The sequence below is a fragment of the Lonchura striata genome, chromosome 28 (assembly GCF_050655825.1).
Source record: "Lonchura striata isolate lonStrDom1 chromosome 28, ASM5065582v1, whole genome shotgun sequence".
NCBI classification, from domain to species: Eukaryota; Metazoa; Chordata; class Aves; order Passeriformes; family Estrildidae; genus Lonchura; species Lonchura striata.
In genome coordinates, this window is record NC_140730.1 from 1,276,418 (window position 1) to 1,304,379 (window position 27,962).

The 27,962-nt window shown below is 56.7% G+C and overlaps 2 protein-coding genes across 8 annotated transcripts in view; one reads left to right on the forward strand and one right to left on the reverse strand.

Annotated features, from left to right (window-relative positions):
• HOMER3 (homer scaffold protein 3) overlaps positions 1 to 16,568 on the forward strand; it is a 32,382-nt gene extending 15,814 nt beyond the window's left edge. For 3 of the 6 annotated variants that reach the window (XM_085562322.1, XM_085562321.1, XM_085562319.1), the window contains exons 4-12: positions 2,342 to 2,473; positions 4,985 to 5,092; positions 7,166 to 7,287; positions 9,123 to 9,279; positions 13,098 to 13,208; positions 14,191 to 14,271; positions 15,182 to 15,528; positions 15,568 to 15,674; positions 15,713 to 16,568. In XM_085562322.1, coding sequence (XP_085418448.1) covers positions 2,342 to 2,473; positions 4,985 to 5,092; positions 7,166 to 7,287; positions 9,123 to 9,279; positions 13,098 to 13,208; positions 14,191 to 14,271; positions 15,182 to 15,370 — 900 coding nt within the window. In that variant the 3' untranslated portion in view covers positions 15,371 to 15,528; positions 15,568 to 15,674; positions 15,713 to 16,568. Of the gene's footprint in view, positions 1 to 2,341; positions 2,474 to 4,984; positions 5,093 to 7,165; positions 7,288 to 9,122; positions 9,474 to 9,543; positions 9,806 to 13,097; positions 13,209 to 14,190; positions 14,272 to 15,181 lie in introns of those variants that run through there. The other 3 variants (XM_085562324.1, XM_085562323.1, XM_085562325.1) reach the window with 2 other exon arrangements.
• A 799-nt stretch (positions 16,569 to 17,367) lies between these two features.
• On the reverse strand, positions 17,368 to 27,948 carry DDX49 (DEAD-box helicase 49). Of its 2 annotated transcripts, XM_085562318.1 has the most exons (14): positions 27,810 to 27,948; positions 27,384 to 27,507; positions 27,019 to 27,104; positions 25,837 to 25,958; positions 24,137 to 24,324; positions 23,584 to 23,724; positions 22,947 to 23,022; positions 22,793 to 22,869; positions 21,872 to 21,969; positions 21,512 to 21,586; positions 21,020 to 21,073; positions 20,253 to 20,341; positions 19,724 to 19,795; positions 17,368 to 17,844 (listed from the first exon to the last, which is right to left on the reverse strand). In XM_085562318.1, the coding sequence occupies exons 1-14, from the start codon at positions 27,922 to 27,924 to the stop codon at positions 17,650 to 17,652; spliced, it is 1,512 nt and encodes a 503-aa protein (XP_085418444.1). In that variant the 5' UTR covers positions 27,925 to 27,948; the 3' UTR covers positions 17,368 to 17,649. The 2 variants fall into 2 exon arrangements, with proteins under 2 accessions (XP_085418444.1, XP_077644867.2); XM_077788741.2 differs by lacking the exon at positions 21,020 to 21,073.
• Positions 27,949 to 27,962: the final 14 nt, after the last annotated feature.

A 27,962-nucleotide genomic window follows, 5' to 3' on the forward strand; every position in this document is an offset into this window, starting at 1 on the left:
CAAGGAAAAACAGCATTTACCCAAAAAACAGCATTTACAGCCAAAAAAACCAGCATTTACCCAAAAAAAATAGCATTTACCCAAAAAAACCAGCATTTACCCAAGGAAAAACAGCATTTACCCAAAAAACAGCATTTACAGCCAAAAAACCCAGCATTTACCCAAGGAAAACAGCTTTTCTCCCCAAAAACCAGCATTTACACCCAAAAAAACCAGCATTTACCCAAGGAAAAACAGCATTTACACCCAAAAAACCCAGCATTTACCCAAGGAAAAACAGCTTTTCTCCCCAAAAACCAGCATTTACCCAAGGAAAAACAGCTTTTCTCCCCAAAAAAACAGCACTTACCCAAGGAAAAACAGCATTTACACCCAAAAAACCCAGCATTTATCCAAGGAAAAACAGCATTTACCCAAAAAACAGCATTTACACCCAAAAAAACCAGCATTTACCCAAGGAAAACAGCTTTTCTCCCCAAAAACAGCATTTACACCCAAAAAAACCAGCATTTACCCAAGGAAAAACAGCATTTACCCAAAAAACAGCATTTACACCCAAAAAAGCAGCATTTACCCAAGGAAAAACAGCTTTTCTCCCCAAAAAACAGCATTTACACCCAAAAAAACCAGCATTTACCCAAAAAAAATAGCATTTACCCAAAAAAAACAGCATTTACCCAAAAAACAGCATTTACACCCAAAAAAACCAGCATTTACCCAAGGAAAAACAGCATTTACCCAAAAAACAGCATTTACCCAAGGAAAAACAGCTTTTCTCCCCAAAAACCAGCATTTACCCAAGGAAAAACAGCTTTTCTCCCCAAAAACAGCATTTACCCAAGGAAAACAGCTTTTCTCCCCAAAAAACAGCATTTACACCCAAAAAACCAGCATTTACCCAAGGAAAAACAGCTTTTCCCCAAAAAAACAGCATTTACACCCAAAAAAAACAGCATTTACCCAAGAAAAAACAGCTTTTCCCCAAAAATCCAGCTTTTCCCAAAAGAACCCCAGGTGTTCCCCCACAAAACAGCTTTTCCGACACAAAAGCTGCTGATTCTCTGATTGATTCCCCAATTCCCTGATTGATCCCTGACACCCTGATCAATCCCTGATCGATTGATCCCCGATCAATCCCCAATCCATCCCTGACTCCCTGATCGATCCCTGATCCACAATTGATCCCTGATCCACGATCAATGCCCGATTGATGGATCCCCGATCGATCCCTGATCCCTGATCAATCCCCGATCGTTCCCTGACTCTGATCAATCCCCAATCGATCCCTGATCAATCCCTGGCTCCCTGATCGATCCCTGACTCTGATCAATCCCCGATTGATCCCCGATCAATCCCTGACCCCTGATCGATCCCTGACTCTGATCAATCCCTGATCGATCCCTGATCCACGGTCAGTCCCTGATCCCCGATCGATCCCTGACTCTGACCAATCCTCGATCGATCCCTGATTGATCCCTGATCCCCGATTGATCCCTGATTGATCCCTGATCCCCAGTCAATCCCTGGTCAATCCTCGATCGATCCCCGATCAATCCCTGATCTCTGATTGATCCCTGATCCCCGATCAGTCCCTGATCCCCGATCGATCCCTGACTCCGACCAATCCTCGATTGATCCCCAATCGATCCCTGATCCACGATCAGTCCCTGATCCCTGATTGATCCCTGAGTCCGATCAATCCTCGATCGATCCCTGATCAATCCCTGATCCCCAATCGATCCCTGACTCCGACCGATCCTCGATGGATCCCCGATCAGTCCCCGATCCCCGATTGATCCCTGACTCCGACCAATCCTCGATGGATCCCCGATGGATCCCCGATGGATCCCCGATCCCCGACCGATCCCTGACTCCGACCGATCCTCGATTGATCCCTCATCAATCCCTGATCCCTGATCAATCTCTGATTGATCCCTCATCAATCCCTGACCCCTGATCGATCCCTGACTCTGATCAATCCCCAATCGATGGATCCCCGATTGATCCCCGATCCCCGATCGATCCCTGACTCCGACCGATCCCCGATGGATCCCCGATCAGTCCCCGATCCCCGATTGATCCCTGACTCCGACCAATCCTCGATGGATCCCCGATGGATCCCCGATCCCCGATCGATCCCTGACTCCGACCGATCCTCGATGGATCCCCGATGGATCCCCGATCGATCCCCAATCCCCGATCGATCCCTGACTCCGACCGATCCTCGATGGATCCCCGATGGATCCCCGATGGATCCCCGATCGATCCCCAATCCCCGATCGATCCCTGACTCTGATCAATCCCCAATCGATGGATCGATCGATCGCTGTCCTGCCCCCAGGCCATCATCAACAGCACGGTCACGCCCAACATGACGTTCACCAAGACCTCGCAGAAGTTCGGGCAGTGGGCGGACAGCCGGGCCAACACGGTCTACGGGCTGGGCTTCGCCTCCGAGCAGCACCTGGCGCAGGTGAGCCCCGAAATTGGGGACGGGGGGGTCAGGGGAGCACCTGGAGCAGGTGAGCCCCGAAATTGGGGAACGGGGCGGGTCAGGGGGGCACCTGGCGCAGGTGAGCCCCGAAATCGGGATTGGGGGTCAGGGGGGCACCTGGCGCAGGTGAGCCCCGAAATTGGGACTGGGGGTCAGGGGGGCACCTGGCGCAGGTGAGCCCCGAAATTGGGGAACGGGGCGGGTCAGGGGGGCACCTGGCGCAGGTGAGCCCCGAAATTGGGATTGGGGGTCAGGGGAGCACCTGGAGCAGGTGAGCCCCGAAATTGGGATTGGGGGTCAGGGGGGCACCTGGCACAGGTGAGCCCCGAAATCCAGATTTGGGGGGTCAGGGGGGCACCTGGCCCAGGTGAGCCCCGAAATTGGGGAACAGGGGGGGTCAGGGGAGCACCTGGCCCAGGTGAGCCCCGAAATCGGGACTGGGGGTCAGGGGGGCACCTGGCCCAGGTGAGCCCCGAAATTGGGGAACGGGGGGGTCAGGGGGGCACCTGGCGCAGGTGAGCCCCGAAATTGGGGAACTGGGGGTCAGGGCAGCACCTGGCGCAGGTGAGCCCCGAAATTGGGGAACTGGGGGTCAGGGGAGCACCTGGAGCAGGTGAGCCCCGAAACTGGGGAACTGGGGGTCAGGGGAGTACCTGGCGCAGGTGAGCCCCGAAATTGGGGAACTGGGGGGTCAGGGGAGCACCTGGCGGAGGTGAGCCCCGAAATTGGGGAACTGGGGGGTCAGGGGAGCACCTGGCGCAGGTGAGCCCCGAAATTGGGGAACTGGGGGGTCAGGGGGGCACCTGGAGCAGGTGAGCCCCGAAATTGGGGAACTGGGGGGTCAGGGGGGCACCTGGCCCAGGTGAGCCCCGAAATCCAGATTTGGGGGGTCAGGGGGGCACCTGGCGCAGGTGAGCCCCAAAATCGGGACTGGGGGGGGTCAGGGGGGCACCTGGCCCAGGTGAGCCCCAAAATCGGTATTTGGGGGGTCAAGGCAGAGTCAGCCCTTGTGCCTGCAGAGCTGAGCTGTGCAGCCAGACTCTGATGAACGATGGATAAACTGATAAACTGTTGGGTGTGGTGCTTGGTCAGTAATTAAATATAATTACTGCTCAATCGTGAGAGTAATCACGAGAAACCGCGGCCAGCGGCTTGGGGGAGATCAGGAGAAACTCGTGCTTGAATGAGGTCAATATATAAATTATAAAACATCTTTATTTTTTATGATTTCTGTGTAAGTTATGAAAGGATAGAATATAAAATGTGCTCAGCTCCAGAGGCGTGTGGGAGTCACATTTGGGTCTGGCCCCTGACTCCCAGAACTTCCAATAAAAAATAGAATTTTATCCTGTGATTATTTGTGTCCTGCACGCTGGCACGGGCACCCCCCTGCAGAAACGCCCCGAAAATGCCCAGGCACCCCGAGGTGCTGCTCTGGCCGGGCTGAAATGGAATTAAAGGGGGAAAAGTGCTAAAAACCACTTTGAGGTTGTGTTTGCAGAGTGGTTTGGGCACCACGAATGCAGCTGGGGCTGCAGGCCCTGCTTCTGCCCCAAACCCAAACTGAAACCCCTGAATTTTCCTGTTGGAGAGAAATTATTAAAAATTTTAAATGAAGCTGCATGAACCCACAGCGCTGGGTGCCAAATCCAAATTGAAACCCCTGAATTTTTGAGTTGGAGAGAAATTTTTATAAAATTTAAATGAAGCTGCATGAACCCACAGCCCTGGGTGCCAAATCCAAATTGAAACCCCTGAATTTTTGAGTTGGAGAGAAATTTTTATAAAATTTAAATGAAGCTGCATGAACCCACAGCCCTGGGTGCCAAATCCAAATTGAAACCCCTGAATTTTTGAGTTGGAGAGAAATTTTTATAAAATTTAAATGAAGCTGCAAGAACCCACAGCCCTGAGTGCCAAATGCATGAAATTTTTGAGTTGGAGAGAAATTTTTATAAAATTTAAATGAAGCTGCGTGAACCCACAGCCCTGAGTGCCAAATCCAAATTGAAACCCCTGAATTTTCCTGTTGGAGAGAAATTTTTATAAAATTTTAAATGAAGCTGCGTGAACCCACAGCCCTGGGTGCCAAATCCAAATTGAAACCCCTGAATTTTCGAGTTGGAGAGAAATTTTTAAAAATTTTAAATGAAGCTGCATGAACCCACAGCCCTGAGTGCCAAATCCAAATTGAAACCCCTGAATTTTTGAGTTGGAGAGAAATTTTTAAAAATTTTAAATGAAGCTGCATGAACCCACAGCCCTGAGTGCCAAATCCAAATTGAAATCCCTCAATTTTCCTGTTGGAGAGGAATTAAAAATTAAAATTTAAATGAAGCTGCGTGAACCCACAGCCCTGGGTGCCAAATCCAAATTTAAAACCCCTGAATTTTCGAGTTGGAGAGGAATTAAAACTTAAAATTTTAAATGAAGCTGCAGACAGGGCAGCAGCCCTGCTGGTCCCACGGTGACTTTTCCCTTCCCCTGCAGTTTGCAGAGAAATTCCAGGAAGTGAAGGAGGCAGCTCGTCTGGCCAGGGAGAAATCCCAGGATAAAACCGAGCTGACCAACCCCGCCCTGAGCATCGCGTCCCACCAGGTAATCTTGGGGAAAAAAGGGGAGAAAAAGGGAAAAAAATGTTCCCTGTGGTGCTGCCATTCCCTTCCCCCCAGAGCTGCATGGCCAGGCTGGACAGCTTTGGGTGGCACCAGGTCACACCAAATTAATTAATTAATTAATTCCTTCGTTAGTGCTTTGGGTGGCACCAGGTCACACCAAATTAATTAATTCATTCCTTCGTTAGTGCTTTGGGTGGCACCAGGTCACACCAAATTAATTAATTCATTCCTTCGTTAGTGCTTGGGTGACACCAGGTCACACCAAATTAATTAATTCATTCCTTCGTTAGTGCTTGGGTGACACCAGGTCACACCAAATTAATTAATTCATTCCTTTGTTAGTGCTTTGGGTGGCACCAGGTCACACCAAATTAATTAATTAATTAATTCCTTCGTTAGTGCTTTGGGTGGCACCAGGTCACACCAAATTAATTAATTAATTAATTCCTTCGTTAGTGCTTTGGGTGGCACCAGGTCACACCAAATTAATTAATTAATTAATTCCTTCGTTAGTGCTTTGGGTGGCACCAGGTCACACCAAATTAATTAATTAATTAATTCCTTCGTTAGTGCTTTGGGTGGCACCAGGTCACACCAAATTAATTAATTAATTAATTCCTTCGTTAGTGCTTTGGGTGACACCAGGTCACACCAAATTAATTGATTCATTAATTCCTTCGTTAGTGCTTTGGGTGACACCAGGTCACACCAAATTAATTAATTCATTCCTTCGTTAGTGCTTTGGGTGGCACCAGGTCACACCAAATTAATTAATTAATTCATTCCTTCGTTAGTGCTTTGGGTGACACCAGGTCACACCAAATTAATTAATTCATTCCTTCGTTAGTGCTTTGGGTGACACCAGGTCACACCAAATTAATTAATTCATTCCTTCGTTAGTGCTTTGGGTGGCACCAGGTCACACCAAATTAATTAATTCATTCCTTCGTTAGTGCTTGGGTGGCACCAGGTCACACCAAATTAATTAATTCATTCCTTTGTTAGTGCTTTGGGTGACACCAGGTCACACCAAATTAATTAATTCATTCCTTCGTTAGTGCTTTGGGTGGCACCAGGTCACACCAAATTAATTAATTCATTAATTCCTTCGTTAGTGCTTTGGGTGACACCAGGTCACACCAAATTAATTAATTAATTCCTTCGTTAGTGCTTTGGGTGGCACCAGGTCACACCAAATTAATTAATTAATTAATTCCTTCGTTAGTGCTTTGGGTGGCACCAGGTCACACCAAATTAATTAATTAATTCCTTTGTTAGTGCTTGGGTGACACCAGGTCACACCAAATTAATTAATTAATTAATTCCTTCGTTAGTGCTTTGGGTGTTACAAGATCTTTTCAGGGACAGTGACAGTGATGGTGACAGGATAGTGACATTGACAGTGACAGGACAGTGATGGTGACAGTGACAGGACAGTGACAGTGACAGGACAGTGACAGTGATGGTGACAGTGATGGTGACAGGACAGTGACAGTGACAGGACAGTGATGGTGACAGTGGTAGGACAGTGGCAGTGACGGTGACAGGACAGTGACGGTGAAAGGACAGTGAAGGTGACAGTGACAGTGATGGTGACAGTGGCAGGACAGTGACACTGACAGGACAGTGACAGTGGCACTGACGGTGACAGTGACACTGACAGGACAGTGACGGTGAAAAGACAGTGAAGGTGACAGTGGCAGTGATGATGACAGTGACAAGACAGTGACAGGACAGTGACAGTGACAGTGACGGTGGCAGTGGCAGTGGGTCCCCTCTGTCACCAGTGGGTCCCCTCTGTCACCGGTGGGTCCCCTCTGTCACCGGTGGGTCCCCTCTGTCACCAGTGGCGGTGGGTCCCCTCTGTCACCAGTGGGTCCCCTCTGTCACCGGTGGCAGTGGGTCCCCTCTGTCACTGGTGGGTCCCCTCCGTCACCAGTGGGTCCCCTCTGTCACCTCACCGCCCCTCCGGAGCCGGGCCAGCCGAGCCCTCCGCCTCGGTGGCCGCGGGGCCGGCCCGGGCTGAGGTGACCCCCGGCCCTCTGCGCCCCAGGTGCTGCCCAGCCCCATGGTCAGCTCCAACGGGCCGGGCGAGGACAAACTGTTCCGGAGCCAGAGCGCCGACGTGGAGATGACCACCGAGAAGGAGAGGCTGAAGAAGATGCTCTCGGAGGGGTGAGGCTGCTCCGAGCTCTGACTCTCCCCTCGGGCGGGATTCGCTGCATGGCTTTGTCCCCCCAAATCACTCCGACCCCTTCTGCCCTTCTGATGCTCCGGAGCGATGCCCCGTGCCCAAACCCTCCACTGGATTCGTTCCCCTTTTCCCAGCAGGAAGCGATTCCGGCTGGGAAATCCGCTCGGGCAGGTGGGGAGAGGATGGGGCAGGGGCTGTGCCAGCCACCTCCGCATCTGGACTTGGTGACAGCAGGAGATGTTCGGCTTCTCCAGCTGGCCGGGGCTGTTTGTGTTAATCCCTGGTGATTCCAGCAAAGTCCCTGCTGCTTCCTCTCTTTGTCTCCTCAAAAGACTCCGGGGCGGATTCAGCCCCGTGGCTCGGGCCGAGCTCCCAGCTGAACGCTTGGAGCATTTTTAAATCAAAAGCAGAGTCCTTTGCTACCTTCTCCCGAGCCTGGCCTTTATTCGGAGCAGACTCTGCTCTAATGTGGGTTTTGGAAACGGATTCACAGTCCCACACAGCAGAGCCCCTCTAGAGTACCCGGATCTCCCCCGCCCATCAACCCCGTCCCTCCCTCGGGATTCCCTCAGGATTCCCAATGTCCCTCCCTCGGGATTCCCTCAGGATTCCCCATGTCCATCTCTCAGGGTTCCCTCAGGATTCCCTCAGGATTCCCCATGTCCATCTCTCAGGGTTCCCTCAGGATTCCCTCAGGATTCCCCATGTCCATCTCTCAGGGTTCCCTCAGGATTCCCTCAGGATTCCCAATGTCCATCTCTCAGGGTTCCCTCAGGATTCCCAATGTCCATCTCTCAGGGTTCCCTCAGGATTCCCAATGTCCATCCCTCATAATTCCCTCAGGATTCCCAATATCCATCCCTCAGCATTCCATCAGGATTCCCTCAGGATTCCCAATGTCCATCCCTCAGGATTCCCAACATCCCTCCCTCAGGATTCCCTCAGGATTCCCAATATCCATCCCTCAGGATTCCTAGTGTCCATCCCTCAGGATTCCCTCAGGATTCCCCATGTCCATCCCTCAGGATTCCCAACATCCCTCCCTCAGGATTCCCTCAGGATTCCCTCAGGATTCCCTCAGGATTCTCAATATCCATCCCTCAGGACTCCCCATGTCCATCCCTCAGGATTCCCTCAGGATTCCCCATGTCCATCCCTCAGGATTCCCTCAGGATTCCCTCAGGATTCCCTCAGCTTTGTGGTTTGTGCAGCCTCAGGCCCAAAACCCAAAAACCCCCAGGATAAAGCGCAGAGGGGGACGCTCAGAGCCGGGGGAAGAGTGAAAATTCGGGAAGCCGGAGGGAGAAGCCCCGGGCAGGGGCAGAAGCCCCAGGAAGGGGGAGAAACCCTGGGAAGGAAGAGAGAAACCCCGGGAAGGAGGGGCAGAAGCTCCAGGAAGGAGGAGAGAAGCCCCGGGCAGGGACAGAAGCTCCAGGAAGGGGCAGAAGCTCCAGGAAGGAGAGGAGAAGCCCCAGGCAGGGACAAAAGCCCCAGGCAGAGGGAGAAGCCCCGGGCAGGGGCAGAAGCCCCAGGAAGGGGGAGAAACCCTGGGAAGGAGGGGCAGAAGCTCCAGGAAGGAGGGGAGAAGCCCCGGGCAGGGACAGAAGCCCCGGGCAGGGGGAGAAGCCCCAGGAAGGGGGAGAAACCCCGGGAAGGAGGAGAGAAGCCCCAGGCAGAGGGAGAAGCCCCGGGCAGGGGCAGAAGCCCCAGGAAAGGGGAGAAACCCTGGGAAGGAGGGGCAGAAGCTCCAGGAAGGAGGGGAGAAGCCCCGGGCAGGGGCAGAAGCCTCCCCTGACCCCGTCCCACGCGTCCCCAGCTCGGTGAGCGAGGTGCAGTGGGAGGCAGAGTTCTTCAGCCTGCAGGACAACAACACCAAGCTGGTGGCCGCCCTGCACGAGGCCAACGCCAGCGTGGAGCAGTGGAAGAAGCAGCTGGCGGCGTACCAGGAGGAGACGGAGTCGCTGCGCCAGCGGGTGAGCTCGGCAAAGCCTCCACAAACTCCTCCCTGTCCAAAGCACAGGCTGAGAGAGGCGTGCTTCTGCCTTGTTCCAATAAAGGGACAGGCCATGCGGCGTTCTCCCAGGGTCTCTCCAATTTTTGGAGGATGCAGCCTCCTTTTTTATCCCAGTTTTCCTTGTTTTTCCCCATTTGCTGAGAGACTTGAGAGGTTCAGACTTCCCAGCCTCCATTTTATCCCAGTTTCCCTTGTTTTTCCCCATTTGCTGAGGGCCTTAGAGGTTCAGACTTCCCAGCCTCCTTTTTATCCCAGTTTTCCTTGTTTTTCACCACTGGCTGAGGGCCTTGAGAGGTTCAGACTTCCCACAACGCCTGCTACCAAAGATTCCCTTGTAATGTATAACCCTCCCCTTTTAATTCTTACATTCTTACGGAATTTAGGGCTTTTCCCCATTGTTTCTTTCATCTTTCGATATCCAGTTTCATTTATCAGCCAACCTGCAGTTTGTAAAAGCAGATTATCTTTTTTTCTTTCCAGTCACCAATCAGTGGCATTGTTTCTTTTATCTCTGTGGTTTTATCCAGCAGCAGGCCCACAGCTTGTTTGTAAGGACAAATCCCTCGTTCCTCTCAGGAGGAAGCCCCGGCCCTGCTGCTGCCCTTGACCCCTTTTCCCATCAAATCCAGCAGATCCAGGCAGCTGGGAAACGGTGTCAGGAAACGGGGCCGTGGCACTGGGGAGCTCCCCAGGAAAGCAAAGTGCACAGCCGCACAATTTCAGCTTCCCTTGGGGGTTTTTCTGGAAGGAATTCCCAGCTTCCAGCACAATCGAGGCCAGTCTGGCCCAGTTTGGCCCAGTTTGGGTGTCAGGGCGGCGAGTGGCTCTGGCTGCTGCTGTGAGCTGGGATCCGAGCTGCAGCACCACGGGAGCAGCACAGAGGAGCTCCTGTTCCTGGGAATGAGGACAGCTCTGAGCTCCAGAGGGGCTGGGGGGTCTGGGCAGGGGCACTCGGGGGCTCCGCTGCGAGGGCAGAGCCCTGGGCAGCTGGGGGAGCTTTGGGAGAGAGCTGGGGCTGGCTGGGACAGGTCTTGGGAGAGCTGGGACAGGTCTTGGGAGAGCTGGGAAAGGTCTTGGGAGAGCTGGGAAAGGTTTTGGGAGAGCTGGGAAAGGTTTTGGGAGAGCTGGGAAAGGTTTTAGGGGAGCTGGGAAAGGTTTTGGGAGTGCTGGGAAAGGTTTTGGGTGAGCTGGGAAAGGTTTTGGGAGAGCTGGGAAAGGTTTTGGGAGAGCTGGGAAAGGTTTTGAGAGAGCTGGGAAAGGTTTTGGGGGAGCTGGGAAAGATTTTGGGGGAGCTGGGGAAGGTCTTGGGAGAGCTGGGAAAGGTTTTGGGAGAGCTGGGAAAGGTTTTGGGGGAGCTGGGGAAGGTTTTGGGAGAGCTGGGAAAGGTCTTGGGAGAGCTGGGAAAGGTTTTGGGGGAGCTGGGAAAGGTTTTGGGGGAGCTGGGGCTGGCTGGGGAAGGTTTTGGGAGAGCTGGGAAAGGTCTTGGGAGAGCTGGGAAAGGTTTTGGGGGAGCTGGGAAAGGTTTTGGGAGAGCTGGGAAAGGTTTTGGGAGAGCTGGGAAAGGTTTTGGGGGAGCTGGGAAAGGTTTTGGGGGAGCTGGGAAAGGTTTTGGGAGAGCTGGGAAAGGTTTTGGGAGAGCTGGGAAAGGTTTTGGGAGTGCTGGGAAAGGTCTTGGGTGAGCTGGGACAGGTTTTGGGAGAGCTGGGAAAGGTCTTGGGAGAGCTGGGAAAGGTTTTGGGAGAGCTGGGTGAGCTGGGTCTGATGGAGACAGGTTTTTGAGGAACTGGGGAAGGTTTTGAGGGAGCTGGGAAAAGTTTTGGGAGTGCTGGGAAAGGTTTTGGGAGTGCTGGGAAAGGTCTTGGGAGAGCTGGGGAAGGTCTTGGAAGAGCTGGGGAAGGTTTTGGGGGAGCTGGGAAAGGTTTTGGGAGAGCTGGGAAAGGTTTTGGGGGAGCTGGGGCTGGCTGGGGAAGGTTTTGGGAGAGCTGGGAAAGGTTTTGGGAGAGCTGGGAAAGGTTTTGGGAGTGCTGGGAAAGGTTTTGGGAGAGCTGGGAAAGGTTTTGGGAGAGCTGGGAAAGGTTTTGGGAGAGCTGGGAAAGGTCTTGGGAGAGCTGGGAAAGGTTTTGGGAGTGCTGGGAAAGGTTTTGGGTGAGCTGGGAAAGGTTTTGAGAGAGCTGGGAAAGGTTTTGGGGGAGCTGGGAAAGGTTTTGGGAGAGCTGGGAAGGTTTTAGGGGAGCTGGGAAAGGTTTTGGGGGAGCTGGGGAAGGTCTTGGGAGAGCTGGGAAAGGTTTTGGGAGTGCTGGGAAAGGTCTTGGGAGAGCTGGGAAAGGTTTTGGGAGAGCTGGGACAGGTTTTGGGGGAGCTGGGAAAGGTTTTGGGAGAGCTGGGGCTGGCTGGGACAGGTTTTGGGGGAGCTGGGGAAGGTTTTGGGGGAGCTGGGGAAGGTTTTGGGGGAGCTAGGGAAGGTTTTGGGGGAGCTGGGAAAGGTTTTGGGAGAGCTGGGGAAGGTTTTGGGGGAGCTGGGGAAGGTTTTGGGGGAGCTGGGAAAGGTTTTGGGGGAGCTGGGAAAGGTTTTGGGAGAGCTGGGGAAGGTTTTGGGAGAGCTGGGAAAGGTTTTGGGAGAGCTGGGAAAGGTTTTGGGAGAGCTGGGAAAGGTTTTGGGAGAGCTGGGAAAGATTTTGGGGGAGCTGGGGAAGGTTTTGTAGGAGCTGGGAAAGGTTTTGGGGGAGCTGGGAAAGGTTTTGTGGGAGCTGGGTCTGGCTGGGAAAGGCCTCGGGAGCCCTGGGGAAGGAGGCAGGAGCCATTTCCATGTGGAGAGAGCCAGCAGGGACTTAGAGCAATTAACAGCTGTTTGCACTGATGGCTGCCCTGGTGTGCAGCAAACATCCATCCCTCGGGATCCCTTCAGGATCCCCAGGATCCATCCCTCAGCATTCCCTCAGGATCCCCAGGATCCATCCCTCGGCATTCCCTCAGGATCCCCAACATCCCTCCCTTGGGATTCCCTCAGGATTCCTTTCTGCAGGATTCCCTCAGGATCCCCTCAGAATTCCCTCAGGGTTCCCTCAGGATTCTCTCAGGATCCCCAACATCCCTCCCTCAGGATTCCTTCCTGCAGGATCCCCTCAGGATTCCCGCAGGATTCCCGCAGGATTCCCACAGGATTCCCTGGGCCTTGGCAGGCTCACAGAAGGAGCTGTGACTCCGTGTCACTGAGACTCTGTAACTCAGCTGTAACCCAGTGAAACTCCCAGTTTTTGTCCCTAAATCAGCATTTTGGTGGGTCCTGGCAGCTCCGGGGGCAGGATCCCGCTCCCTGTCAGGAAGAGCTCCTGGAGCTGCTTGCAGAGCTCAGAGCAGCCCCAGCACAAATGGATTCCTTCTAAAAATGAATCCTGCTCATGAATAATCCAAGGCACCGAGCTGTTTTCCAGGTCGGTGGAGACGGGCAAACCCTTCCAGCTGAGCTGCAGCAGCTCCAGAGATTTTGGAGATCTCTGGCCAGAGGTGTAAAAAACAGAGCTGGGTTTTTGGGCTGGGGGCTCAGGTGCTGAGCTGGAGCGCAGAACTCCTGCAGAAAGCACAGACAGAGTCTCTAAAGTGGCTTTTTCTGAGCCACAAAGCACTCCTGGTGTGATCCAGGCAGAGCAGAGCAGGGGGAATTGTTTTCCTCCCAGCCCCAAAGAGCTGCCGGGAGCCAGGTGGGTTTCCAGGGAGGGCAGAGCGGGGCTGGGGGAATTCCTGCAGGGAATTCTGCAGCTCCCAAACCCCCCTTGGCAGGTGGCAGAGCTGGAGGCGCAGGGCACTCCGGATTCCTGCGGAGAGAGCAGCAAGGAGGAGCTGAGCCAGAGCCTGGAGGAGCTGGAGCTGCTGGTCAAGGCGAAGGACGAGGTGAGGCTGCGCCTGGCACGGGGCTCAGAGCTGCAGGGCAGGGGCTGAGGAGTGTGAAACCAAACTGAGAGCCGTGTGTAAAATGAAAATCAGAGCTGTGTGTAAAATGAAAATCAGAGCCGTGTGTGAAACCAAACTCAGAGCTGTGTGTGAAACCAGACTCAGAGCTGTGTGTAAAAGGAAACTCAGAGCTGTGTGTGAAACCAAACTGAGAGCTGTGTGTAAAATGAAAATCAGAGCTGTGTGTAAAATGAAAATCAGAGCTGTGTGTGAAACCAAAGAACTGTGTGTAAAACCAAACTCAGAGCCGTGTGTGAAACCAAACTCAGAGCTGTGTGTGAAACCAAACTCAGAGCTGTGTGTGAAACCAAACTGAGAGCTGTGTGTGAAACCAAAGAACTGTGTGTAAAACCAAACTCACTCAGAGCTGTGTGTAAAACCAAACTCAGAGCCGTGTGTGAAACCAAACTCAGAGCTGTGCCCTGGTGCAGGGCAGGGGCTCAGGAATGTAAAAACCAAAATGCTGAGGCACCAAAACAACACGGGACTTGAGAAACAGAGAAACTGGAATCTAAAGGCACCAACAGTGGGATTTGAAAAACAGAGAAGTAGAAATCTTAAGGCACCAACAGCAGGGCAGGATTTGAAAAATAGAAATACTGAAATCTGAAGGCAGCAGCAGCAGGGCAGGATTTGAAAAATAGAAATACTGACATCTGAAGGCACCAACAGCAGGGCAAGATTTGAAAAATAGAAATACTGAAATCTGAAGGCAGCAGCAGCAGGGCAGGATTTGAAAAATAGAAATACTGACATCTGAAGGCACCAACAGCAGGGCAGGATTTGAAAAACAGAAATACTGACATCTGAAGGCAGCAGCAGCAGGGCAGGACATGAAAAGCAGAAAAGCAGGAATGTTCGGGCAGCAGCAGCGGGGTGAGAAGCACAGCCCTGGGCTCTGACGGCCTCTCCCTGTGCCCAGGAGATCCAGCTGCTCAAGAGCCAGAGGTGCGGCCGCTGGGAGGCCGAGGGCGAGCGCGAGGAGACGCTGCAGAAGCTGCAGGTAAAGGTGGCACCTGTGGGACACCTGGGGAGCTGCCAGCCCTCTGCAGCCAGTCCCACCCAGTTCCCATCTGGGGAGGGTCCAGAGAGCTCCAGGGCCAGTCCCACCAGCCTGGGGAGGATCCAGGGCCGATCCCACCAGCCTGGGGAGAGTCCAGAGATCTCCAGGGCCAATCCCACCAGCCTGGGGAGGATCCAGGACCAGTCCCACCAGCCTGGGGAGGATCCAGGGCCAGTCCCACCAGCCTGGGGAGGATCCAGAGATCTCCAGGGCCAATCCCACCAGCCTGGGGAGGATCCAGGACCAGTCCCACCAGCCTGGGGAGGATCCAGGGCTGATCCCACCAGCCTGGGGAGGATCCAGGACCAGTCCCACCAGCCTGGGGAGGATCCAGGGCCGATCCCACCAGGCTGGGGAGGATCCAGGGCTGATCCCAGAGATCTCCAGGGCCAATCCCACCAGCCTGGGGAGGATCCAGGGCCAGTCCCACCAGCCTGGGGAGGATCCAGGGCCGATCCCACCAGCCTGGGGAGGATCCAGGACCAGTCCCACCAGGCTGGGGAGGATCCAGGGCTGATCCCAGAGATCTCCAGGGCCAATCCCACCAGGCTGGGGAGGATCCAGGGCCAGTCCCACCAGGCTGGGGAGGATCCAGGGCCAGTCCCACCAGGCTGGGGAGGATCCAGGGCCAGTCCCACCAGCCTGGAGAGGATCCAGGGCCAGTCCCACCAGCCTGGGGAGGATCCAGGGCCAGTCCCACCAGGCTGGACAGCACCCAGAGGGGCCAGCTGCTCTCCCAGCCCCTCACACCGCAGGCAGGGCTGAGGCTGGGGACAGGGCGGGGACACAGCTGGGGCCACCCCGGGGTGGCAGGGCCCAGGGGCTCTGAGCAGCCCGGCTGTCCCTGCAGGAGCTGGAGGCCCGGAACGCGGAGCTGGAGCGGCGCCTGCAGCTGGCGGAGCAGAGCCTGGCAGAGAGCCTGGCAGACAGGGAGAAGGTGCAGCACGAGGTGGCCAAGGTGGCCGAGATGATGGATGTGAAGGTCTTCGAGCTCAGCGAGCTCCGGCAGGGCCTGGCCAAGCTGCTGGAGAGCAACTGAGCAGCACCGAGCCCCTCGGAGCGGGGCAGCTCTGCTGGGCCAGGACCACCGAGACCCCTGGGCACCACTGAGAGCTCCCGTGGGCACCAAGAGCTCCTGTGGGCACCAAGAGCTCCTGTGGGCACCACCGAGAGCTCCCGTGGGCACCAAGAGCTCCTGTGGGCATCACCAAGACATCCTGTGGGCACCACTGAGAGCTCCTGTGGGCACTGAGAGTTCCTGTGGGAACCACCAAGAGATCCTGTGGGCACCACCGAGAGCTCCCATGGGCACCACCGAGAGCTCCCGTGGGCACCAAGAGCTCGTGTGGGCACTGAGAGCTCCTGTGGGAACCACCAAGAGATCCTGTGGGCACCACCGAGAGCTCCCGTGGACACCGAGAGCTCCTGTGGGTACTGAGAGCACCTGAACCCCCAAATCCTCTCCAGAGAGCACCTGAAGTCCTCAAATCTTCTCCAGAGTCCTCCCAGGAGACCCTCAGCTCCCAAATCCTCTCCAGGGAGCACCTGAACCCCCAAATCCTCTCCAGGGAGCACCTGAACCCCCAAATCCTCTCCAGGGAGCACTTGAACCCCCAAACCCTCTCCCTGGAGCACCTGAGCTCCCAAATCTTCTTCATGGAGCACCTGAGGCCCTGAACCTCTCCATGCAGCACCTGAACCCCCAAATCTTTCTCCATGGAGAACCTGAACCCCAAACCCTCTCCCTGGAGCACCCCAAGTCCCAGCCAGGCTCCCTGGCCCTGCCCTGGCCGTGCCAGCCCTGGTGCCACACTGTGCCCCGAGATTTTTACATTTTCTAAGGGGACGGGGCCGAGCCTCGGCCGGGGGATTTTTTCTGTAGTTTTTATTTTTTAGGAAACCACTTGGCCTTTTGCAGATCAGCTGCTGCTCCCTCCCAGCTGGGGAGGAAGGACGAGTTCTTCCTCTTCCTCTTGCCCAGTGCTGGGTGTTCCCAGCAGGATCCTGGAGCATCCCAGGGGAGCAGAGCTGGAGCTCCCCGTGTCCTTCCCGGAGGAAAATCTGCATTTTCACAGCGTGCTGGGATTGAAAAACCGAGCTGGGCACGAATCTGGCAACTGGGAGGGTGAATCTGGCAACTGGGACATCCCTCAGGGCCACCGAGCTGCTGGGCTGGCAACTCTGCCGGCCTCGGGGGGGCTGAGGTTAATTGCAATTAAATGGAGCAAATCACAGCCGCTCTTGGGGGGTTTTTGGCTTCTTTTTTTGGTCCCTTTTATGGTGGGGAGTGTCCCCGGGGGTGTGGCACGCCCTGGCAGCCCAGTTCTCACCAGCCTGCGGAGGCTGTTAGCCCAGGAGCTGCGAGGATGAGATTGTAATTAAATCACGCTGCTAATGAGGAGCTGGGTGAGCTGAGCCTCAGAGCTGCTGCAGGATCAGCTGCAGGATCACTGCAGGATCAGCTGCAGGACTTGGGCTGCAGGATCACTGCAGGATCGGCTGCAGGATCTGGGCTGCAGGATCACTGCAAGATCAGCTGCAGGATCACTTTAGGATCAGCTGCAGGATCTGGGCTGTAGGATCACTGCAGGAACAGCTGCAGGATCTGGGCTGCAGGATCAACTGCAGGACTTGGGCTGCAGGATCACTGCAGGAACAGCTGCAGGATCACTGCAGGATCAGCTGCAGGATCACTGCAGGACCTGGGCTGCAGGATCACTTTAGGATCAGCTGCAGGACCCGGGCTGCAGGATCACTGCAGGATCAGCTGCAGGATCACTGCAGGAACAGCTGCAGGATCAGCTGTTAAGCTGCCCGAGGTTATTTTTGGAGCAGCGATGCTCGGTTTACACTCAGCAGCACAGGGCACTGGCCGTGCTGTGGCACCCCCAGACGCACAAAATCTGCTTTGGCACCTCCCAAAATCACCTCAAAATCCCCCAAGAAACATCCAGGATGAATCCCTGAGGGACAGCTCTCAGGGAATTTAGGGCTGGGCTCAGGCTGCCTGAGGGATAAAACACCCAAAATGCTCAATTCTCACCCAAACCCCATTTTATCCCCAGAACTCCCCCAACAATTCCAACATCCAGGCATTTGTGGCAACAAAGTCCCCCCAGACCGTGCCAGGCGATTCCCAGGGAACTCTGGATTCTCCAGGAGAGGGACCCAGCTCAGCAGGAATGGGGGAAGCCCTTCCCGGGGAGGAATTCCTGGAGATTCCCGGAGTGTTCCTTCTCCCCAGCAGGGATTCGTTCCCCCGTCCCAGCGCTCAGTCCCGATTTTCCTGCGGCAGCAGCAATTCCAGGGCAGTTCCAGTCACTGCTCCTGCTCCTGCTGCTGCTCCCTGTCCATCCTCCTCCTCCTCCTCTCCGCCCCTCGCTGCCGTTTCCTGCTCAGCCGCAGCTGCCGCCGCCGCCTCTCCAGGCTCTGCCGCGCCTTCTCCCGGCACTCCCGGTTCCGGCGGCGGATCCCGGCCAGCTCCGCCCGCCCGCGGGCCGCGCGCTCCGGGTCCTGCGGGGACACCGGGATGGGACACCGGGGCACGGGATGGGACATGGGGACACCGGGATGGGACACCGGGGCACGGGATGGGACACGGGGATGGGACACGGAACACGGGGATGGGACATGGGGACACCGGGATGGGACACAGAACATGGGGATGGGACACGGGGACACCGGGATGGGACACCGGGGCACGGGATGGGACACCGGGATGGGACACTGGGGCACAGGGATGGGACACGGGGACACTGGGATGGGACACGGGACACCGGGATGGGACACGGGGACACCGGGATGGGACATGGGGACACTGGGATGGGACATGGGACACGGGATGGGACACCGGGACACCGGGATGGGACACCAGGGCACGGGGATGGGACACGGGACACGGGGATGGGACACTGGGACACCGGGATGGGACACCGGGACGGGACACGGGACACGGGGATGGGACACCGGGACACCGGGATGGGACACGGAACACGGGGATGGGACATGGGGACACCGGGATGGGACATGGGACACGGGGATGGGACATGGGGACACCGGGATGGGACACCGGGGCATGGGATGGGACATGGGGACACCGGGATGGAACACAAGACACGGGGATGGGACATGGGGACACCGGGATGGGACATGGGGATGGGACACAGCCAGGGGATGGGACACCGGGATGGGACACGGGACACGGGGATGGGACACCGGGACACCGGGATGGGACATGGGGACACTGGGATGGGACATGGAACATGGGGATGGGACATGGGGACACCGGGATGGGACACGGGATGGGGACACTAGGATGGGACATGGAACACGGGATGGGACATGGGGACACCGGGATGGGACACGGAACACGGGATGGGACATGGGGACACCGGGATGGGACACGGGATGGGGACACCGGGATGGGACACGGAACACGGGATGGGACATGGGGACACCGGGATGGGATACGGGGATGGGACACGGCCAGGGGATGGGACACTGGGATGGGACACAGGGGTGGCGACACTGGGGATAGCCCGGGGATGGGACACTGGGATGGGGACACAGCCAGGGGATGGGGACACTAGGGACAGCCCCAGGGGCTGGGGACATTGGGGACACGGCCAGGGATGGGGACACAGGGATGGGGACAGGATGGGGACAGGCCAGGGATGGGGACAGGACGGGGTACGGGACATTGGGGACAGGCCCAGGACGTTGGGGACAGGACACTGGGGACACCCCCAGGACACTGGGGACACCCCCGGGACACTGGGGACACCCCCGGGACAATGGGGACACCCCCGGGACAATGGGGACACCCCTAGGACACTGGGGACACCCCGAGGACACTGGGGACACCCCCAGGACACTGGGGACACCCCGAGGACACTGGGGACACCCCCAGGACAATGGGGACACCCCCAGGATACTGGGGACACCCCCAGGATACTGGGGACACCCCTAGGACACTGGGGACACCCCCAGGATGTTGGGGACACCCCCAGGACAAGCCCTGCCCTTTCCCAGGTGCCCACGACTGAGGAGGCTCCAAAACCCCTTCTCCATTTTCTCCAGAGCATTTTTAACATCCCAATACTTGTTCCATTTAATCTCATAACACTGAATAGATTTAACAATATTTCCAATTTTTAACAGCATAATATTCAATATTATGCTGTTAAAAATCTAAATCTTTTAATATAACATTGTTTAATATTTCTTTTAGGATTATTTTAAATAAACCTTCCCCACTCAGAAGGGGAGTGAGCCCATAGGGAGGGAAAGCTTTAATTTCCCTTTTCCTTTTCATTTCCCTTTTCCTTTTCATTTCCTTTCCCTTTCCCACATTTTTCCAGCTCAGAGCAGATCAGAAAGCTGCAGCTCTCACCTTCCCTTCCAGGATCAGCTGTTTCCTTTTATTGATTTCTTTCTTCTCATCAAAATCCGCCCCCTCCAGCTCCTGGCAGAGAGGGAAGAGCAGAGCGGTGAGGAAAGGGCAGAGCAGAGCCACAAAGCTCAGCCCTCAGCAGCAAAAACCCCTGAAAAACTGTGAAAACCCCAGAAAATTCTGAAAAAACTGTGAAAAAAACAGAAAAATCCCCCAAAACCAGTGAGAAAAGCAGAAAATGCCCCAAACCCCATGAGAAAAGCACAAAATGCTCCAAAAACTGTGAAAAAAACAGAAAAACACAAAACCCTGTGAAAAAAATTGGAAAAGCCCTGAAAAAAAAATGTGGAAAAAACAGAAAAAACAGTGAAAAAAACAAAAAAAGCCCTGAAAAACTGTGGGAAAACGCTGAAAAACTGTAAAAAAAACCCTCTGAAAACCTGTGAAAAAACCAGAAACCCCACAAAAAACCTGTGAAAAAAGCAGAAACCCCCCAAAAGCTGTGAAAAAAGCAGAACCCCCCACTCACAATCTCACACTCCCTCCTGGTGACGCTGACTTGGGTCAGGATCTGCAGCACCTCCTGCTCCTGCACGGGGAACTCCTGCAGCTGCAGCTCTGGGGACACAGGGGGTCACAGATCCCAAAATTAGGGTCAGAAATCCCAAAATCAGGGTCAGAAATCCCAAACTCATGGTCACAGATCCCAAAATCTGGGTCACAGATCTCAAACTCAGGGTCACAGATCCCAAATCCTGCATGAATCCCAAATCCTGCATGGGGAACTCCTGCAGCTGCAGCTCTGGGGCACAGGGGGTCACAAATCCCAAAATCAGGGTCACAGATCCCAAAATCAGGGTCAGAAATCCCAAATTCAGGGTCACAGATCCCAAATCCAGCTGCAGCTCTGAAGCAGAGGGACACAAAGGGCCTTTCACAAAGAGAAGGTGAAGATTGGAATAAGGAATGTGAAAACCTGAAAAGTGGAATAGGGAATGTGAACCTGAAACTTGGAATAGGGAATCTGAAGAGTGGAATAGGGAACAGGGATCCTGAAACTTGGAATAGGGAATGTGAACCTGAAATATGGAATAGGGAATGTGATCCTGAAACTTGGAATAGGGAATGTGAACCTGAAGATTGGAATAGGGAATATGAACCTGAAATATGGAATAGGGAATTTGAAGAGTGGAACATGGAATAGGGAATGTGAACCTGAAACTTGGAATAGGGAATGTGATCCTGAAATATGGAATAGGGAATGTGAACTTGAAACTTGGAATAGGGAATGTGAACCTGAAGACTGGAACAGGAAATCTGATCCTGAAACATGGAACAGGGAAGGTGAACCTGAAATATGGAATAGGGAAGATGAACCTGAAGACTGGAATTGGAATAGGGATCCTGAAGACTGGAATAGGGAACCTGAAGACTGGAATTGGAATAGGGATCCTGAAGACTGGAATAGGGAATCTGAAAAGTGGAACATGGAACAGGGAACGTGAACCTGAAATATGGAACAGGGAATCTGAAGAGTGGAACATGGGACAGGGAATGTGAACCTGAAATAGGAAATCTGAAGATTGGAACAGGGAATGTGAACCTGAAGACTGGACAGGGAATCTGGACCGGGCTTTTTGGAGCAGCTGCTTTCACAGGGGAGAGCTCCACACAATTCCTGCTCCATAAAACCCAGCAGGAGCACCGGCAGGGATCCCAGCTCGGGGATTCAGCTGCTCCTGCTCCTCCCCGAGCCCCGGGCAGGGGAAGGAGCCCGGCCCCACTCACTGATCTCCTCCTCGATGGCGTGCACCAGGTGGATGTCGTACTGCGTCACCAGCGTCAGGGCCAGGCCCTTCCGCCCTGGAAAGGGGGAAAACAGGGATTGGGCCGTGCTGGCAGGCAGAGAGGGATGGATCCCAACCCCTCCATCCCCAGCAGCCACGCTGGCTGCTGCGGGAGCTCCTCTGCCTCTGAAAACCCCATTAACGATCCCATTAACGATCCCGTTAACGATCCCGTTCAGACCAGATCCGCCCTCAGGCATCCCAGGGCAGGATCCCAGAGATCCCAGAGATCCCAGGGATGGGGAGGGTGCTGCTGGGACACCGGGGGCCCCTCCAGGGGCTGTCACCCCTCAGGGCTCACCCGCGCGCGCCGTCCGCCCCACACGGTGGATGTAGATCCTGGGCAGCCCCGGGGTGTTGTGGTTGATGACGACCTGCACTGCAGGGATGTCCAAACCTCTGCCATGGGGGGGAAAAACAGCTGAAATGTCATAGAATTACAAAATGCCAGCACGGTTTGGGGTGGGAGGGACCTTAAAACACGTTTAGTGCTTGCCTCGGGTAAGGGCACTTCCACTATGCCAGGGATCTGTTTAATTCCTGCTTTCCCTAAAAGCCCCCCAAGTTCTTAGGGATAAAGTGGCTTGTTGGAGGATTTCTTGGCTGATTGGAGGGTAAATTCCTTCCTCACAGAGTTCAGCAATTCCCCAATTCCTTCCTCAGAGTTCATTTCCCCAATTCCTTCCCTCAGAGCTCAGCAATTCCCTGTCCCCTCAGAGCTCAGCAATTCCCTGTCCCCTCAGAGCTCAGCACTTCCCCAATTCCTTTCTAAGAGCTCAGCAATTCCCCAATTCCTCAGAGCTCAACAATTCCCCAATTCCTCAGAGCTCAACAATTCCCCAACTCCTTCCTCAGAGCTCAGCAATTCCCCAATTCCTCAGAGCTCGGCAATTCCCAAATTCCTTCCTCAGAGCTCAGCAATTCCAATCCCAATTTCTCCCTCAGAGCTCAACAATTCAAATTCCTCAGAGCTCAACAATTCCCCAATTTCTCCCTCAGAGCTCAACAATTCCAATTCCTCAGAGCTCAACACTTCCCTGTCCCCCTGGAGCTGCTCCCAGCCCCAGGAGCCCCTCAGGAAGCTCCAAGCCCAAATCCCAGCTCAGACAGCCTGGGACGAGCCTGTCCCACCCAAATCTGGGGGATTTTAGGCTCAGCTCCTGCTGAGCTCAGCCTAAACTGGTTCTGGGAACAAACCCAGGCATGAGAGCTTTGGTTTCACCTGGCAGCCACGTCGGTGGCAATGAGGATCTTGAAGATGCTGGACTTGAACTTGGCCAAAGCTGCGAATCTCTGTTTCTGGGAGGGGAAAATTCCAGGTGAGGGCTGTGGGATGCAGCTGGGAGCAGCCCCTGGCAGGGCCCTGCACCCCTCACCTGCTTCATCATGGAGTGCAGAGCCACAGAAGGGAAGCTGAATTTCCTCAGCATCATGTTCAGCACCTGGCAGTCCCTGGAAGGGAGGAAAAAACCAAGGAAAATCCTCAGGATGCACCGAGGGAATGGATCAGGACACAGCTGGGACAGGCAGGGACTGTCCAACCGTGCCAGGGTGCTCCAGCGTGGCCTGGGACAATTCCAGGGGTGGGAAAACTGGGACAAGTGCAGGGACACCTCCTGTTTCTGTCTTTAATTCCTCAAATCCTCACTTTTCACCTCATTCATGACATCTCCCACAACCCCAGGGTGCTCCAGAATGGCCTGGGACAATTCCTGGGGTGAGACAGGCAGGGACACTCCCCATTTCTGTCTTTAATTCCCAAAATCCTTATTTTTCTCCTCATTCATGACACCTCTCATTATCCCAGGGTGCTCCATCGTGGCCTGGGACAATTCCTGGAGTGGAAAAACTGGGACAATTGCAGGGACACCTCCCATTTCTGTGCGTAATTCCCAAAATCCTCATTTTTCCCATCCTTTATGACACCTCCCACAACCCCAGCGTGGCCTGGGCCAATTCCAGGGGTGGGAAAACCGTGCCAATTCCAGGGAGGAGGAGGAGGAGGCCCCTCACTTGCAGGTTTTGGTGAAGATGATGATGGCCCAGTCCTCGTGCTGGTCCTGGAAGCTCTGCACCAGGTGCACCAGGTAGGCGTCCTTGAGTGCCTCAGGCACCAGCAGGTACCGCTGCTCCAGCCCCTCCACCGTCCTCACCCTGCAGGGAACGGGGAAAAATGGGAATCCCGGGATCCCCGAGGCTGGAAGAGCCCCCCCAGGATCATCCCCAAGGATGGAAGAGCCCCCCAGGATCATCCCCGAGGCTGGAAGAGCCCCCCAGGAATTCTCTAGCCCTTTCCCAGGAATTCTCCAGCCCCCTCAGGAACTGTCCAGCCCTTTCCCATGGATTCTCCAGCCCCCTCAGGAATTCTTCAGTCCCCTCAGGAATTCTGCAGCCCTTTCCCAGGAATTCTCCAGCCCTTTCCCAGGGATTCTCCAGCCCCTCCCTGCCCTTCTCCTGACACCCCACAGGGCCGGGCGGTGCCTCAGCAGCGCCGGCACGGGGAGAGGCAGGAACAGGATCCCGAAGCCGGGGAAATCTGGGAATTCCGGGAATTCCCGGCACTCACGGGGCCGTGGCCTCCCAGAAGAAGGGGCTGTTGGCGGCCAGGGCCCGCAGCTGGCCCAGCGTGGCCGTCAGGGTGGCACTGAACAGCAGCGTCTGGCGGCGCGCGGGCACCGCGCCCAGGATCAGCTCCAGGTCGGCGCTGAAATCCGCGCTGCCCTGCTCCAGCAGCCGGTCCGCCTCGTCCAGCACCTGGCACGGCGGGCACGGGGAGAGCGGGGAGAGCGGCAGTGGGCACGGGGAAACACGGGGAGAGCGGCAGTGGGCACGGGGAAACACGGGGAGAGCGGGAATGGGCACGGGGAAACACGGGGAGAGCGGGAATGGGCACGGGGAAACACGGGGAGAGTAGCAGTGGGCACGGGGAAACAAGGGGAGAGCGGCAGTGGGCACGGGGAAACACGGGGAGAGCGGCAGTGGGCACGGGGAAACACGGGGAGAGCGGCAGTGGGCACGGGGAGAATGGGAATGGGCACGGGGAAACACGGGGAATGTACCCAAGGAACCCCAGGGAGAGCAGCAGTGGGCACGGGGAAACACGGGGACAGCGGGAATGGGCACGGGGAGAGCGGGAATGGACACGGGGAGAGCGGCAGTGGGCACAGGGAAACACGGGGAGAGTGGGAGTGGGCACGGGGAGAATGGGAATGGGCACGGGGAAACATTGGGAGAGTGGGAGTGGGCACGGGGAGAATGGGAATGGGCACGGGGAAACATTGGGAGAGTGGGAGTGGGCACGGGGAGAATGGGAATGGGCACGGGGAAACATTGGGAGAGTGGGAGTGGGCACGGGGAGAGTGGCAGTGGGCACGGGGAAACACGGGGAGAGTAGGAATGGGCATGGGGAAACACGGGGAGAGCGGGAATGGGCACGGGGAGAATGGGAATGGGCACGGGGAAACATTGGGAGAGTGGGAGTGGGCACGGGGAAACATTGGGAGAGTGGGAGTGGGCACGGGGAGAGCGGCAGTGGGCACAGGGAAACACGGGGAGAGCGGGAATGGGCACGGGGAAACACGGGGAATGTGCCCAAGGAACCCCAGGGAGAGTGGCAGTGGGCACGGGGAAACATGGGGAGAGTAGGAATGGGCATGGGGAAACACGGGGAGAGCGGGAATGGGCACGGGGAGAGCGGGAATGGGCACGGGGAATGTGCCCAAGGAACCCCGGGGAGAGAGGCAGTGGGCACGGGAAGAGTGGGAATGGGCCCAGGGAATCACAGGGAGAACTGGGAATGGGCCTGAGGAATGTGCCCGGGGAGAGCAGGAATAGGCCCAGGAAATGTGCCCGGGGAGTGTGCCCAGGGAGAGCAGGAATGGGCCCAGGGAATCACAGGGAGAGCCGGGAACGGGCCCAAGGAATGTGCCCGGGGAAACCGAGGGAATATGCCTGGGGAAACCCTGGGAATGTGCCCGGGGAATGTGCCCAGGGAGAGCCAGGAATGGGCCCAGGGAATCACAGGGAACCTCAGGGAATGTGCCCAGGGAGAGGCAGGAATGTGCCCGGGGAACATGCCTGGGGAACCCACAGGAGACCTGGGATGTGCCCAGGGAGAGCCTGGAACGTGCCTGGGGAAACCCAGGGAGACCTGGGAATGTGCCTGGGGAATGTGCCCAGAGAAACCCTCAGGATTCCCGGGAACCCCCAGGGACGTTGGAAACCCCTCAGGATTCCCGGGGAGCCCGGGGCCGGGGGGAAGCTCACCAGGACCTTGACCTTGGCCAGGCTGAAGGTGCTGCTGCTGCGCAGGTGGTCGGCGAGGCGCCCGGGCGTGGCGATCACCACGTGCGGCCGGCGGGCCAGCGCCAGAGCCTGGGCCACCATGTCTGCGGGACACGGCGCGGGCTGGGAACGGGGCTGGAACACTGGGAACGGGGCTGGAACACTGGGAACACTGGAATGGGGCTGGGAGAACTGGGAACGGGGCTGGGAACGGGACTGGGAACACTGGAATGGGGCTGGGAACACTGGGAACGGGGCTGGGAATGGGGCTGGAACACTGGGAACGGGGCTGGGAACACTGGGAACGGGGCTGGGAACGGGGCTGGAACACTGGGAACACTGGGAACGGGGCTGGAACACTGGGAACACTGGGAACGGGGCTGGGAACACTGGGAACGGGGCTGGGAACGGGGCTGGAACACTGGGAACACTGGAATGGGGCTGGAACACTGGGAACGGGGCTGGGAACGGGGCTGGAACACTGGGAACGGGGCTGGGAATGGGGCTGGAACACTGGGAACACTGGGAACACTGGAATGGGGCTGGGAGAACTGGGAAGACTGGGAGCGGGGCTGGGAACGGGGCTGGGAGAACTGGGAGTGGGGCTGGGAATGGGGCTGGGAGAACTGGGAACGGGGCTGGGAACGGGACTAGAACACTGGGAACATTGGAATAGGGCTGGGAACGGGGCTGGGAACGGGGCTGGGAACGGGGCTGGGAGAACTGGGAACGGGACTGGAAACACTGGGAACGGTGCTGGGAACACTGGGAGCGGGGCTGGGAACACTGGGAGCGGGGCTGGGAACACTGGGAACGGGGCCGGGAACACTGGGAACGGGGCCGGGAATGGGACTGGGAACGCTGGGAACGGGGCTGGGAACACAGCAGGGCTGGGAATGGGACTGGGAATACCGGGAATAAGGCTGGGTATATGGGGAATGGGACCAGGAAACCTGAGAATGGGGACACTGGGAACACTGGGAGCATTAGGAATGGCACTGGGAGCACCAGGATCACTGGGAACGGGGCTGGGAGCACCGGGAATGGGGCTGGGGGCACTGGGAGCACCAGGAGCACCGGGAACAGGGCCGGGGGCACCGGGAACAGGGCCGGGAGCACCGGGGGCACCGGGAAGGTGCCCGGCCAGGCCCCGCGGTCACTCACCGAGGCCGCCCACCACCACGCAGTCCTTGAGGCCCAGGGGTTTGCCCAGCACCCGGAACTGCTCGGCGATCTGGTAGGCCAGCTCCCTGCGGGGCGGCGAGGCTCAGCCCACCCGGGGCTCCCCCGGTTCCCCCGGGGCTCCCCCAGAGCTCTCCGGGAATCCCCCGGTTCCCCCAGAGCTCACCTTGGTTCCCCTGGGGCTCCTCTGGAGCTCTCCCCGGTTCCCCGGAGCTCCCCCCAATTCCCCCCCGGTTCCCCCGGGGCTCTCCCAGAGCTCCCCCCAGTTCCCCGGTTCTCCCTGAGCTCCCCCGGTTCTCCCCCCTGGCTCCCCGGTTCTCCCCCGGTTCCTCCCCGGTGCCCGGTACCGGGTGGGGGTGAGCACGAGGCAGAAGATGCCGTAGGGATCCTCGGAGAGGAGCTGCAGCACCGGCAGCACGAACGCCGCCGTCTTCCCGCTGCCGGTCTGCGCGCAGCCCAGGCAGTCCCGGCCTGCGGGAACAGGAACTGGGATGGGAACGGGAACCGGGAATGGGAACGGGGATAGGAACGGGAACCGGGAACGGGGATGGGAACGGGGATGGGAACCGGGAACGGGAAATGGGAACGGGGATGGGAACCGGGAATGGGAACGGGGATGGGAACGGGAAATGGGGAATGGGAACGGGAAAGGAACCGGGAATGGGGAACGGGAACCGGGAACGGGAACCGGGGCTGGCTCGGGACCCTTCCCGGGGAAGGACCGGGGCCCGCCCCCGGCCGTTCCCGGTTGCGGGGCGCCCCGCGGCGCTCACCCTGCAGCACGGCCGGGATGCAGGCGGCCTGCACGGGCGTGGGCCGGAGCAGCCCCAGCTGCCGCGCCTGCTCCGCCAGCCACGGCGCCAGCCCGAGCGCCCGGAACGCCGCCATGCCGCCCCGCCCGCGCGCCGCGATGGCGTCACGGCCGC